The 14,947-nt window shown below is 27.4% G+C and overlaps 2 protein-coding genes across 2 annotated transcripts in view; both read left to right on the top strand.

Annotated features, from left to right (window-relative positions):
• The window catches only part of LOC117169947 (facilitated trehalose transporter Tret1-like), a 23,859-nt gene extending 22,851 nt beyond the window's left edge, over window positions 1–1,008 (top strand). The window contains exon 4 of the mRNA XM_033356458.1: window positions 981–1,008. Within this exon, the coding sequence (XP_033212349.1) occupies window positions 981–1,008 (28 nt within the window). The remainder of the gene's footprint in view (window positions 1–980) is intronic.
• A 473-nt stretch (window positions 1,009–1,481) lies between these two features.
• Window positions 1,482–14,947, top strand: part of LOC117169409 — a 69,426-nt gene continuing 55,960 nt past the window's right edge. Inside the window, exon 1 of the mRNA XM_033355778.1 lies at window positions 1,482–1,673. The gene's annotated coding sequence lies outside the window, so the exon portion shown is untranslated. The remainder of the gene's footprint in view (window positions 1,674–14,947) is intronic.

Raw genomic sequence — 14,947 nt, 5'->3', positions numbered from 1 at the left:
GGGAGCTCTTCTTAATATTTTGACACCAAAATCATGTCGATACACCTTACCGACTGCGAGTAAAGCCACCCACGCTTTAACTTGACAGACTGTAGCTAAATTACTTTTGATAAGTACTAGATCAATCCAGAAAAAAACTAGGCTACTCTAAAAGACAAATGGATTATTTAGGGTGATAAGTGGATTATACTGGACTGTAGTAGTTGTACACCTCTAAATTATGAATCATGTGTAGATTACTGTGAAGTACAAGTTGATTACAAGTGGAAACTCTGAAATACTCTGAATGAACTGTACTAAATACAGATTGCTCTCAATTCGTCTGGATTACAAGTAGATTAGAATAAAGTGTAAGTGTATTACCCGGGATCACAAGTAGTTTACTGGGATTAACTGAATTACTCCCAGTTATATAGATTACAAATGTATTATGCTACATTATTCCCGATTAGAACTGGATTACTCCAGAAAAGAACTGGACTAATCTGGATTAAAAGTAGATCATACAATATTGTAATTAAATATCTCTGGACTGCATTTGAATTACTTGGATTGCCTGAAATACTCTGAATTATCTGGATCACAGTCGAATTACATTGGATTATTCAAGGGTCACAGGTGGATTATTCTGTAATACTATGCATTAAAAGTGGATTGCTGAAACTGATTAAATTACTTTAAGTCATCCACATTACAAGTTGATTGCGCTGCATTAGTTCGGTTTAGAACAGGATTTTTCCAGATAAGAGCTGAATTACCTCAGACAAGAACATGATTATTCTGGATTACAAGCTGATTGTTCTGCATAACAAGTGGATTACTTTGCATAACAAGTAGGTTAGATTGAAGGCATAGTATTCTGGATTACGAGAGGATTACCCAGATTATCTGAATTATTCCGAAATATCTAGATTACACTGGATTACTCTGAATTGAAAAGGATTACAAGTGGATCACTCAGAATTAAATTGTATTAACAGGATTACACCGGACTACCAGTTTGGATAACTGTGCCAAAATTATTTCAAATTCCCCTTGCTTTTAAGAAATAGGAGAAGTAATAAAGACAAGTTGCTTTGCAGAAGTGTAATAATTTCCTTATCAAAAAAGAATGATTTAAGTCCTCCACCTAAGAGTCACTTATGTTGGTCTATTGCATTTGAAAAACGCCATCGCGAAAGATCGCGAAATTTTCTCGGAACAATATCTTCGCCCCCCTTTCCCGTATTTCTTCCCCTTTCCCCACACTCCTAGAATTCGCGATTTTTGGTGATGTCATCCAGTGGGTAGATTTAAAGAATGTTTCGATGACGTAACAAGAAAAAGAGGTGGTACATCTATGCGTGTGGAAGGGGGTGGTTCGTTGCTTTGACAAAACCACTCTTCGCGATGTGGTTCGAGAGAGGAAGAAGGGGTTTGAGTATAAATGTGGGGCGCGCAAGCTCCACCAATCACTCGCTCTCTAACCACGAAACTCGAGGCTCCGGTACCAAATACTAGAACTAGAGTGTTACCCATTTTCTCTTTTGAGACGCATTCACACTCGCTTGTGTCCCGCGTGCCTCGTGCTCCGGAAGAAGTTTGAAGAAGAAGCGTTGAAGACAACGAGAACCCCTACCGTCGTCGCCGGTTGCGTGTGTCGAAGAAAGGATATCGTTTTCGCTTTTAATCCGGTAAGAAATTCCTCATTTTTTAACTTATTTTAAGGGTTCCATGGTGCACTGGGAGGCAAAAAGACAAAAAAAAATTGAAAATACGATTCCAGCTACACTTGACAATGGATTTCAAATTTTTCACAATTTTCAATCAATTTCAAATTGTTTTATATTAAATCTAACTAAACTCTTAAGAGATCCCTAGAAGCAGATTTTCAAACAAATTTCTTTTATATAATTTATTTAATCATGAAGTTGCAAAAAATTATGCAGATTAAAATGCTTGCATCATTAACTGCGCCTTACGCGCACCTGTAGTTTTTTCTTCAAAGTAAAAAACAATTTCTAATGTAAAATAAAAATGTTGAATAACTATTCATTTTAAAAATTTTGAAATACTTAAATTAGAGCTAAAATTATATTGTGAGACTTAAGAACAAGAAAATAAGTAACTTCAGGTTACTTTTCATGTGAAATAAATATAATTTTCGTAAGATTATTAAAAAAATTTAAAAAGATTTTGAAGATTGCATATGTATGAAAAAGGTATTAAGATAATTTTAAAGCAACTATGGTTATTTCACCAAATATTATGAAAAGTTCGGGTCAATTTAAAAGATGATGAGATTTTTTTATTAGTTTGCCAGAAATTTAAAAATAGGTTATAAATTTTTGAAATTTTTTCAAACTAAAAAATTTTTTAAATCTCTTTAAAACTTGTAAAATTATTATATATCTTTTAAATTTTCACAAACTTTTCCTAATATTTTGTTAAAAATTCCGAAAAATTTTAACAAATTCGCTTAAAATCCTCTATTTTATTCATCTATTTCATTGTAAATATTCTTAGCAATAAAAAACATTTTTTTAATCTCTTGAAACCTTTAAAAATTCTTAAAAAGCTTCTTTTATTAAAAATCTTACCTTTTTCACACTGTTTTGCAATCCTCCAATTAAAAATTATTGTTGTATCTATCAAAAACTTCTTAACCTTCTAAATTTCGTTTAAGATTATTGAAATGTTTTATAAAATGTTTAAAAAATAACAAAAATTACCTTCAAGACTTTTTTCTTTTTAAATTTGGGAAATTTTTTAGAATGTTTTGATATATTTTTAAATGTTCTCTGTATAAAAATTCTTAAATTAATTTTAATATTCTTCAAAATTTCAAAATTATATTTTAATATCTTCTACATTCTTTCTCGACATTTTATCAAATGTTTTGATATCATTTTCAACGTTTGTTAGTTCTTCGTCTTTCAAAATGAAAAAAAAATATGAAATTTTCCATGAATCTTAAGAAAATTTCATTATTCTCTTAAAACCTTTCAAAATTGTTAGAAATTTTCAAAATTTTTGTTTCAATCTTCAAAAAATCTGTAGGATTGTTGCTTTACTAACGCGTTATTAATAACAAATTATCAATATTAGTGTCTTATCGATAAACAAACATTAGCATAGCATAACTTTCTGGTTTATTATAGATGATTGATTTATTATTAAAAAATGTATTATCATAATAAACAGCAGACGATTTTTAAAGGGGTTGGATATAAATTACGTGATTTTCGTTTTTGATTTGTTTGTAAAACATGTTTAGCAGAATCACACTTGTCATGAAAGACATAGTTTACTAAAGTATCAAGAGCAGGCCAAGCAAAGTACGTTTAAAAAAAATAACTGAAACTCTCAAAAACTGTTTTCACTGCGCATTTGTTTATACGCTTTTTTTCTAACAATGAGAAAGATATTTCTTTTTCTTTTTCAATGTTTTGTATATTACATTAAACTCGATTGAAAACCATAATTATCCGATAATTTATTATCAAAAACAATTCAAATATCACCTACCATTTTTTCATAACAATATAATTGTTAATACAAAATTAAAACAACAATACCTTAATTTTTACCATTTTTTCAACCTAAGTCGAGAGATCCCTCAAGAATTTAAATAGCTTTAATTCGTTTAAATTCAAAATCGATTGAAAAATGCAAACGCAAGCGAATTTCGAACATTTTTGGTCATTTTGCCACACTGTGCGGTACTAAGGAAAACAATTATTTTCAGAAAAAACCAAAAAACTTTCAGGAGAGCGAAAAAACTTGCTTGAAACTCAAATTTTTTTTATAAACAAAAAATAAGGGAGCACATTTTAAACTTGATAGAATTATATAGATCTCCAAAATATTTTCGTGTGTAAATTTTATCTCTATTGAATCAGGGAAACGTCAGTGCGATGCTACAACTTTACAAGATTAATATAATATAATTAAAAAGTTGGAAAATTACAATTTTTGAATTTTTTTAAAACTTTAAAAAAATTACTCTCGCATATAATATTTGGGATACTTATAGCCCACAAAATTAATAGATAATAATTTACAACATTTTTTTGTTTAAACTTTTTTGTGAACTCAGTTAGTAACGTAGTGTAAATAAACAATTGCACGGAATAAAAATTAAACTCATATGAAAAAAGTTAGCGAAGCAATAAATTGTTTAATCTCAGAATTTAAATACTCTAAGTATTTTTAAATTAAATGTATTAGAAGCTTGAATTTGAAAAAAGTATAATATTCGTTTCTTCCTTCAGTAAAAAGTAATTGTTTAGTTTGTCAATTTATTGATCATAATGGTGATATTTTTTTTAAAGCCAACAGATTTAAAAAAAATTTATAATGTTATCTTAAAAGTGACAAAAATTTGAAAATAAAAAACATTGAATCAATTAAGAATGTTAAATCAATTAAAATAAGTTGAAAATTCACAAAAGTATATTGCAAGCTGTAATATATGTGAATGAATTATTAATTTATCATACAATGTGGGTGATTCCCAAAAAGTTAATCACTTTAATTCCTAATCATTTACCATTTTTCCTTTAAATATAATTTTTTTCTACACAACTGTTTCAGTAAGGTACTAATATCAAAGCAGAATTTCGTAAACTTTTTAAATTATAGATAACTTCGTTCAGAAATTACAAAAAAAAGAGAACGCAAAATTTCTTGTAATGCGCTCGTCTCAAATACAAATTGAAAAGAAAAAATCATAATTTACTGCTATTTTATGATAAAACTCATATTGTTCGTAAATTTTTTTCAAATTTTTTTATTTGCCGTATTCGCATGTCTTGTCACGCGTATACAATTCTTATCCATCACAAATACATTGCTTGATCCCTTGGTTCTGTATTTTCATACTTTCTTGGGTAGATCTAGGTTTGCAGATAAAAAGAGCTTACAGTAAAAAGCTTTGCAATTTTTATTTAAAAAAATATAAATACCATAAATACAAATAAAAATCCAACTTCGTATAATACATTTTCAATAATAAGGAATACATACATTTTAATCATGAACATACCTCCTTTTAACAAAATTTTGTTTTGCACATTTCATAAATTTATATAAAAATACTTTCGTAGAATATTGCAAGATTCTTTCCAGGGTCGTAAAAGCTAAATATCGCATGTCTGAAGTTACTACAAAACTGTACCAAATTGCTCGTAACCAAATATCTAATTATTTTTACCTTGATTAAAAATAAGGAAATATATTTTTTTACACGCAGCTTTAGTGTATTAATACATTAGAGTAAATAAGGAAGAGGAAACAAAAAATAAATTGATCATAGGCTAAAAGCATAAAAAAAACTTTTGAAGTCACAGTAATGTCCACTGTAAAATGATGGAATTTTTTCTATTGACATATTTTTTATAATTATATTTGAAATAAATGTTTGCCGCAAACATTGGTTATAGTATACTAAAACATTACCATAAAGGTCTCTTCTCACAAGTTTGGAAGATATTTCTGATATCTTTTATCTAAGGAGATGGGTTTGGCCCTTTTCTATCTAAAAACGTCTGTTGAATATTGTCTTCCAAAAAAATATTTGTCATATGCTAAATTCTACTTAACATGAGTTAGCAGTTTTATATTCCCATATTTATATTTTAAAATTAAAGCTCAGTTATCGAGTTAACTAATCAAAAAATGGCTGTGAAAGAGCTTACAATTTAATTACTGACTTATGAAATTTCACATTAAATAAGTTTCATCCTTTGTATAATTGTACTTCCCTGAGGTAATATAACTTCTATTCAACTTCATCCATCGTATTATATCCACATTTTGCGTTCATGATATCATAAAATTTAAAGTACTGAAGTCGTCAAATTTCATTCGCATAATTGAAAGTTCGAGTATGAAATAAAATATGGTTAATTAACCGAACTTTCCAAGAGAATAAAAAATTAAAAACTAGAAAATTATATTTAAATCTCTTCATTTTATTGTCTTATTATCTAGTATGGTGCAGAATACATTTTTTAATGAATAGTATTCGCGATCTGTTATCTATTACGCAATATTATCCATTTTACGTCTTATTGCGCATTTTTACGCATAATAATAGCAGTATTACTCGTTATTACGCAATTATTCAAAATTATTCAGCATTATTGCATCATTGTTACGCGCATGTTACAGCGCGATTAAAAAGAATCGCAGCAATAGAACTCCTAGTCATAAATTAAAATGTCATAAACATGTATTTTTTAAATGCAGCCATGTTGTTTAGATTTTCTTTTAATTATAAGTTGAAAAAATATGTATAAATTGTATTTTGGGGTGGGTCGAAACAAATCGATAGACATTCAGCTTAGTTACCTATGCTAAAAAAAAGTGTGGAAGAAATTTCTTGTTTGCAGAGTTTTTAAATTTTCCTAAGTTTTAATTTTTTACATAACTGAAGGTTTAAAAAGTATTTCCAATTTTTGACGGATATTTATCAATTATTTCTTAATAGATAATTTATGTTTAATTCACCCTTTTGTAAATAGGGTATGAATGAAATTATCTTTATAACTTGTGATTTAATCACTTTCCTGAACATGCGTGGGAAGCAAACGTTAAAAATTATGAATTTAATATTTAATAGAATGATTTTCTTTACTTGTGGTTTTATAATCTTTTGAAGCAATCAGAGAACTTTTAAATACATAAATACACTATTAAAAAAATCGACAATAATTCTATTACATGCTGTACAATAAATAGGAATTATCTTTCAGAAAATAATTCAATAAAATACGTGAAAAGTTGGGAAGACTTTTTTGACAACAATTTTTTAATTATTTAAATTTAAACATTTAAAATGGAAAAATATACCACTTTCAATGCCTATTGCAAGCCAACGAGTCACTTCCTTACTTTTAGTCGCTTTTTTTGAAAGTCGCTTACTGCTTTTAGTTTTCTTTTCGAAATATATATATTTTATTCAATGCATTTTAAATTCAATGCTTTCAGCTGCGTTTAGATTAAAGTATAGAAATGTTTTTGTTTTTAAATTAAAATTTCTTTAAATATTTTTTTTATTTTCCACGATAGCTATTTGTAAGTTTTAAAATTAAATAATTTTAGGTACAAACATGAAAAAGTTAACTAATTTCAAATTTATAGCATTTGCATTATGAATTCAAACCTTTTGAACAACTGAGCTTTCATTTTGACTTTTTAAAACTTTTTAAACACTTTTTTGTATATAAGAAAATACTTTCATGGATCTGATAAACTATTTTAATGTATACATTGTAAGAAGTAAAACGAAACATAATTATAAAATCGGATTTTTTCATTTGGGTTTTGAGTTTGTGAGGAGAAAGGAGCTGTTTATCCAACAAAACAGCTTGAAAAATAAAAAATTCACTAAGGAAAATAATAACAAATTTCCGTATACGATCAAAAAATAACAATTTTGAATCGTTTAAACTTGAAGGATTCGGAATGAACGTCATTTAATACTTAAATCATTATTTTAGAAAGATCCATATCACATAAATTTAAATCAATATAAAAGTACGAATATTGAGAATTAGAAGTGCTTGAAATAATTCAACATTTTTCAGATTCGAAAACTCTTTAAAAGGGTCTTTCTTCAGTTTTATTTATCTTTTAATAGTTTAAAATTCCACAAATTATCTTCTTTGGTGAGAAAACAACACCTGCTTTCCGGAAAATTTTTTAGTGTCGCTCAAGGATTGTGTTTTTCATTTAATAAATTGAATTCTGGTTTTTTCAGATTTATATAATAATAATTAAACTCACTCCGACTAATTTTTATAATATATTTTGAAGAAGATACAAAAAGGAGAATAGAGCATAAAAAGGCAACAAAAGTATAGCGCAAACGAAAATTCTACTTGCTAACACCAGGGAATTACGCCTTAGTACCCATTATTACGCTTAATAATTTCGTTACTACGAGTTTTTAAGCATTATTGCGAATTATTACGCATTGTTCCGCTTAATTCCCCTATCATGCATTATTATGAGTTTTTAATTTATTGTGAGTTTTTACGCATTATTACGCAATATTATGAGTTATACGCATTATTACGCAATATTATGATTTATATGCATTATTGCGCGATTATTACACATTATTGTGCGATTATCACGCGAGAAGCGTACGGAGTGAAACGCGAGTGAATAACCCCCCGATCTATGAAATCAACTAAAACAAAATTACTGATACTAATCGAAAAGTGTATATGAAGTTGGTACGCAAAAATGCTTTGGTTTTTTAATTCCTGTTTTTAAACATTATTATTTCGTTTCATTCTATTTAATTAAGAAGCATATAACAGTAAAAGGAAAATATAACAATGTTTAATTCATAATATGTATATGAAATTCTTAAGGATAAGTTTGAAATTGGTCTTAGTAAAAATAATTAAATTGTTAAAATCTACTGCAATTACAGTTTTTTTTTAATTTCAAGCAGAATTAAAATTCTCAAATGCTTTGAATTTCCTGAACTCCTTGAATTCCTTGAATATTTTGAATTTCTCAAATATTCATAATTCTCTAAATTCCTGTAGTGTTCTGAATTTCTGAAGTTCTTTAACTTCTTACAGGTTTTCAAGTGCTCTAAATCCCGGGAATTCCTAGAATATTCTGAATTCCTGAAATTAATTTAATTCTCTCAATTTCCTAAATTATCTGAACTCTTTCAATTCATTCAATTCCATGAATCCCTTGAATTATCTTAATCCTATGAAATTTCTGAAATGTACTGAATTCCTTAATTGCACTTAAATGCACTGAAATTGTCTGAATTATCTGACATCTGAATTCCTTCAATATTCAGAATTCTCCGCATTCCTCGACGTCCTTGAAAATCTCTAAACTCCTTAAGGCCTCTGAAAATCTTCAATTTCTTGAATACCCTTGACTTCTTAAATATTCAGACATCTCTGAATTCATTGAATTCTATGAAGGTCTTGAATATTATATATTTCCGAAATTCATTCAATTCTCTAAATCCCCTGACTTAGTTAAATATTCTCAATTCTTTGAATTCTCTGTTCCTCCTGAATTTTCCTAATTTTTACGATTCTTATAATTTCTTGAATTCATTAAATTCCTTCAATGCTCTGAAAATCATGAAATTCTCTAAATGCCGTGAATATTATATAAGTAATTTCCTCAAATTCGGCAGATGCTCTGGAATTGCCGCAACTCTCTGAATTCCATACAATAATTGAATGCCTTAGAGCCTTGAATATAATAAACTTCCTGCATTTTTTGAATATTCTTAATCCTTGAACTACTCTGAATTCCCTCAATTCTTTAAATATTCTGAATTCTCTTAATTTTTTAAATGTCCTTAATTCCGTAAAATCAGTAAAGTTTTCTGCTTTCCCAGTAATCTTCGAATATTCTGAATTCCTTTAATTTTTTGAATTCCCTGAATTCTTTGAATTCTCTAAGTTTTCTGATTTCCTTAAATATTTTGAGTTCTTTTAAATACCTGAATTCCTTCTATTTATTTGAATTTTATGGAATTTTAAGAAGCTCAAAATATTGCAAGGTATTTAAGGAATTTAGACGAATTCAAGGAATTCGAATAATTTATAGAATTTAGATGAATTCAGTTATATCAGGGAATTCAAAGAATTTCAGAATATTTGGAGAAATTTAAAAGAATTCGAAAGGATTTAAAGTAGTTTAAAAGCATTACAGGGAATTTAGCAGAATAGAATAAAATATACAGAATTTCAAGAATGAGAAAGAATTTAAAGAATTGAAACATGCACTATTACTAATCTAATTTGTGCTGATATTTGAAATGTAGCTATTTCACAGATAATAATTTTGAATTAAAAATCTCCACAATTAAAAAATGCCGAAAAAACCTTATAAACTGAATATTTACAAGATTTCTTTCCAATTTTCCAAGTTTCTTTCCCTATGATTGTGTACAAAGTAAAAAAATTTTCCATGCAAAATAAAACCAGACCTTTCAATTTTTTGAGCGATTCACCTGTAAAATTGAAAATTATAATCATAGTAATCTTGTTTTATAACTGTATGTTATTAATTGAATACGCAATGTTTCCGGCGCAATGGTGCGAGCGTATAATTGCAAGATTGATAATATTTCTCAAGAGTAGTATTTCTGCCTAATGCACTCTAATTAATTTATAACACGCTTACCTATTTGGTAAAGAGGAAATCTATGCTCTCCTGTAATCTGAAAATGGTAAAAATGGTTTTTAAACTCTCCCTAGTTTCCCGCAAATGATGTTTACACATTTTTAATTTGTAACTTCATTCAAGTGCAGTTACAAATAAAAAAATTTGTCGTTTGTTCCAAAATTAATCTCCATTATATCAGTAATATTTCAAATTCTTTGGAGAATTAAATTTATTTGTTTAAATGCGAGTCTATCAAAATAAAACTTTTGTAACACTAAAGGCTATAAATAATGTAAAATGTAATTTTTCTGTTTTCGCTAGTATTTCCAATAACTTTTGCTTTGCAGGAAGAGAAGATATAAAACTTGCCAACAAATATAAGGGTCACAAAACTAAAGGATATCCAACCGGAAGTTTATCATGAATCAAAAAGGCCTTGTTAGTGCAAACCTATAATATTATGGAACACGGAATGAAAGTAGAAAATTTCAGAAACTCACTTCAAAATGATGAGCTTTGAAATCATTCCACTTGATTAGGTGGCACTTGACTCAGTCCCATTTAAAACTGCAAATTTATTATTCTGTCTCTACAGAGAAAAAGGGTTTAAAATTTTTTATTGTTAAAATGTAGGAGTTTAATTAATAGATTATTTTGAAAATAACGTTTGGGACTTCTGGATTATTTGAACGGTTTTAAATCATAAAATATCTTAAAAAATGTTTACAGTATGTCGTTCCCAGACTTTAAATAATTGTTCTTAATAATTTCTTTCTTTTGCTAATTTTTTTCTTAGTTCTGCTTTTTCAATCTATTTTTGGAACCTAAATCAAAGTTTCTGAAGGTTTCAAATTGGCTTGTAAAGGAAAATATACTTCAAGTTGTTTATCGAGGAACTCTTGAAGCGAGATTTAAAATACTGTAGAGAATCGGATAGTTTCCATTCTCAAATTTCGACCAATGAATAAAAAAAGTCTTATTAAATTACAATTTTATTTAAAGTTAAATATTTCAGTATTATAAATAGTTTATTATATATTAAAAAACTATCCTAGACGCAAAAGAATATCCTGAATAATCTAGATTTAGATTTACATTTTAACGAGAGACTAACTTTAGACAAATCTAAACAGATTGAATATTCTTTGTTCCCTATTTCATTTAGAAAAAAAAAAGAAAACAGGGAAGAGTTTTATCAAATCTTCGCGAAACAAATTTGTCAAGTTCAGCTATTAATCGTTCATGAGGTAAAGTGGTTCTAAGGTTTAATCAAGCTTTTATCTTCTTCTACAATTTCAGATTGTACAATGACCACTTTTTTCGGTTTACAATGTGAAAAGAACTCATTAAAAGTATTTAAGTATCCCGAAAAAATGCTCAAACTTTAGGACTAATTTCTTTTGCAATTCTGATTTCATTTCAAATAAAATTTTTCATTTTATTTTACAAAAAAGGTACCAAAGATCGATTAATCGACGCTATATATTTTATAGAAATTTCATTTTTTATGAGAAACTTTACATATTTTCCTCAATAATTTTGATAATATTTTCAAACAATATTATTATGGAAAAAATTGTGTTTCCCAATTATCAGCCTATAAGCTGTAATAGATAATCATATAAAAAATTTAAGTTAGCAAAATTTCAAGGATATTTATGCAAGCCAATTTTTAATTTTTATTTAAATACTTTTCTATTCAATAACAAATTTGACATTTTTTAAATAAAAAACCTCATTTTTGTGCACGTACTTATATTTGTGAAAAAATTATGAAATCTGTAAAAACACTCAATACAAATAATTGCCACCACGTTACAAGATAAAAACAAATCTGTTTACTTTCACATCAACAAATTAAAGAGTGAAAGTGATGCTTCAAGATTTAACATACTTGGAGAATTTATTATTTAATTAAATTTTGTTCAGGATATCCGTAAAATTAATGTTCAGTTACCATTTTTAAAAAATTTTAAGTGATTTTTAATATCATGAAAAAATGTAATAAACAAATTCATATCTTAAAATTACCCATTGTACGCTCTAAACACTTCGTTTAAAGAAATGGATAAAAAATGGTCATGAGTACATATAATAAACGTTTTTTTTTAAACCAATGATAATAATTCCTAATTGTTCAAATAAATTTGATTACAAAATACATATTTTCATCAATTCCTAATCCACAGATTTTTTTGAACAAAATAAATATCTCATTGCTTAGAAAAATCCTTCACTTATGATACCTGATCAATGATAATTAATTCGTTATTTATAAAATTGCTTATAAAATGAAAAATTATTGTTCTTTCATAAAGTATCAAAATAGTAGATTTTTTAAACTTATTCATAGTTAATTCTGAAAAATCTTCTGGTTGAAAATTGAAGAAAATCGATTGCTTATTAATTAAAAGAAGAACAAATATTGTCAGTTGAATAAGCCTCCTAATATATGGTGTTTTCTGAGTCATTGGTAGTTACGTTGTCAAATAATCACAAATTTTTTTCGTAAAAAAGAAAGAAATCTATCCGTGAAAAATTAATGAAAATTTTTATATGGGTGAGAAGTTTATTTAAACAACTGGCAAATGTTATCAAGTATCAAAAAATCGTTCATACTTTTTGTTTTCTACAAATCTTTGATAAAATTCGTTAAAGCAACAAAGTCTTTAGAGCCAAAAATAGATAAACATGCATTTGTTAAATAAATGGGGTCATATTAATTGGAAAATAAAGTATCCAAGTATTTTTAATCTCAAAGTAGCACTTTCACACATTAATTTGTCAATATAATTTTTTGATTGTTGCCACCTACTGAATATTATTTCTAAAAAGTGTCACTACTGATTTCATAAAATTTGCAGAAATATAAGAAGTTGCAAAAAATGGGATCGTTAATAAAAAAAGGTCAACTTTGCAGTTAATTTTGATCCGATGTTGAATGAATACAATGTTAAGCTCTAGGCTAATTTGCCCAGAAAAACTTCCTTTCCTTCACTGTACGTTGGTTGATTTCCGAGAAAAATTATCTCCAGTGATTGCACTGCTTCGGAAAAATCCACCCTTTGGATATTCCTGTGGGTAAAAATGAGAAACACGTCTTTTTCCCTACTTTCCACCCTTATTAGGACCTCAGGGCGTGATTTTAGTTCCAGTATGTTTGTAGTATAATGACATGAAAGACGAGGACTTTAACCACGATTATGCTGATAACGTGGAAGAATAAGGATCGGTGCATCGGAGAAGAAAAAGCGAGGAAAATAGGGAAAATAGTGGAAAGTGGCGAGCAACATGGATTGGCAAACTGGGGAAGCGCAGCTTTTTGTATGCAGACAAGGAGACGCCAGGACGTCCCACATCCGAGCGAGAGTTACTGTGCGATTTGCTTTATCTATCTTTCATTCATTTTACTCTATCTGCCTTTTGAAGATCCGCGCAGTGCCGTATTTTAAAATTTGAACCTAGGAAAAATTATCTATCTTAGTTGGAAATCCAACTATTTGGTTGGCAATTTACCCTTTCTAGTTAAAAATTCGACTGGTTCTTCGAAAATTCGTGTACTTTGCTGATTTGAGATTTATCTTTTCTAGTTAAAAATTCAAGTAGTTCATCGAAAATTCAGTAATTTGTTGAAAATTCATTTATTGGGGTCAAAAATTAATCTTGTTTGTCTAAAATTCAACATTTTGGTTCAGAATTAAACTATTTGAAATACAAAGAAATGTATTCAGCTGGAAAATTCAGTTGAAACTTTCAATAACTTCAATTAAAAATTGATCTTTTCTAGCTGAAAATTCAACTATTTGATTGAAATTTTATCATTTTTAGTTGAGAATTTAACTACTTGGTTAAGACTTCGTTTTTTTTTATTGAAGAACATAATTTTTTTCAGTAAAAAGAAGATTATTCTATTATTGGCTAAAAGTTGATACCCTCCTTAATTGAAAATTGATACTTTGAATTAAAAATTAATCTTTTTTAGTTAAAATTCAACTATTTTATTGAAATTTCATGTATTTTTTTGAAGATTCGTATTTTTGTTAAAAACTTAACTAGTTCGTTGAAAAGTAATTTAGGTTGTCAAAGCTGCATTTTTAAGACTCATCTTTACGCTTGTCCGATTTAGTGAAAATTCATCTTCCCCCATTAAAAATTTACCCTGTTTGATGAAAACTCATAATTTTGGTTGAATATTTACATACTTTGTTAAAAATCAGTTTTTTCTAGTTTACAAACTTCGACTGGTTGAAATAATTGTTGTCATTAAAAATTAATTTTTTGATTTGGAATTTTAATAATCCATTTTTGGTTGAAATTTCTACATTTTCTAGTTGAAAATGATACTATTTCTTCAAAAATGCATTTACTTTGTTAAAAATTCATCTGTCCGGATAGACGTTTATTCCTGATTACCTAAAATTCATCATTTTTGTTCAGGATTTAAATATCTTGTTAAAGATTTGTCTTTTTTAATTGAATTCTACTGGTTGAAATTTAATTTTTTAGCTGGAATTTTGTTTTTAAAACTGTCGTAATTCAACTATTTCGTTAAAAAATTTGTTTTCTGGTTTAAGAGTGAACTGTTTTCTAAAGAAATTAAACTTTTTAACTAAAAAACTTATCTATTTTTTTTTAATTCTTAAAATTTTTTTCTGAAAATTTGGCTATTCTATTTTTAGTTGAAAACTTATTCTTTATAAGTTGAAAATTCGCTTATTGGTGTTTAAAACTAATCTGCTAGTATAAAATAAATAAATCTGGTTAAGTATTGAACTATTTTTTTGAAATATTGTATTTTTTA

Source organism: Belonocnema kinseyi, chromosome 3 (genome assembly GCF_010883055.1).
Source record: "Belonocnema kinseyi isolate 2016_QV_RU_SX_M_011 chromosome 3, B_treatae_v1, whole genome shotgun sequence".
Classification (NCBI taxonomy): domain Eukaryota; kingdom Metazoa; phylum Arthropoda; class Insecta; order Hymenoptera; family Cynipidae; genus Belonocnema; species Belonocnema kinseyi.
Note: the sequence above shows the minus strand (reverse complement) of the source record. Positions and strands in the feature narration are given on the sequence as shown.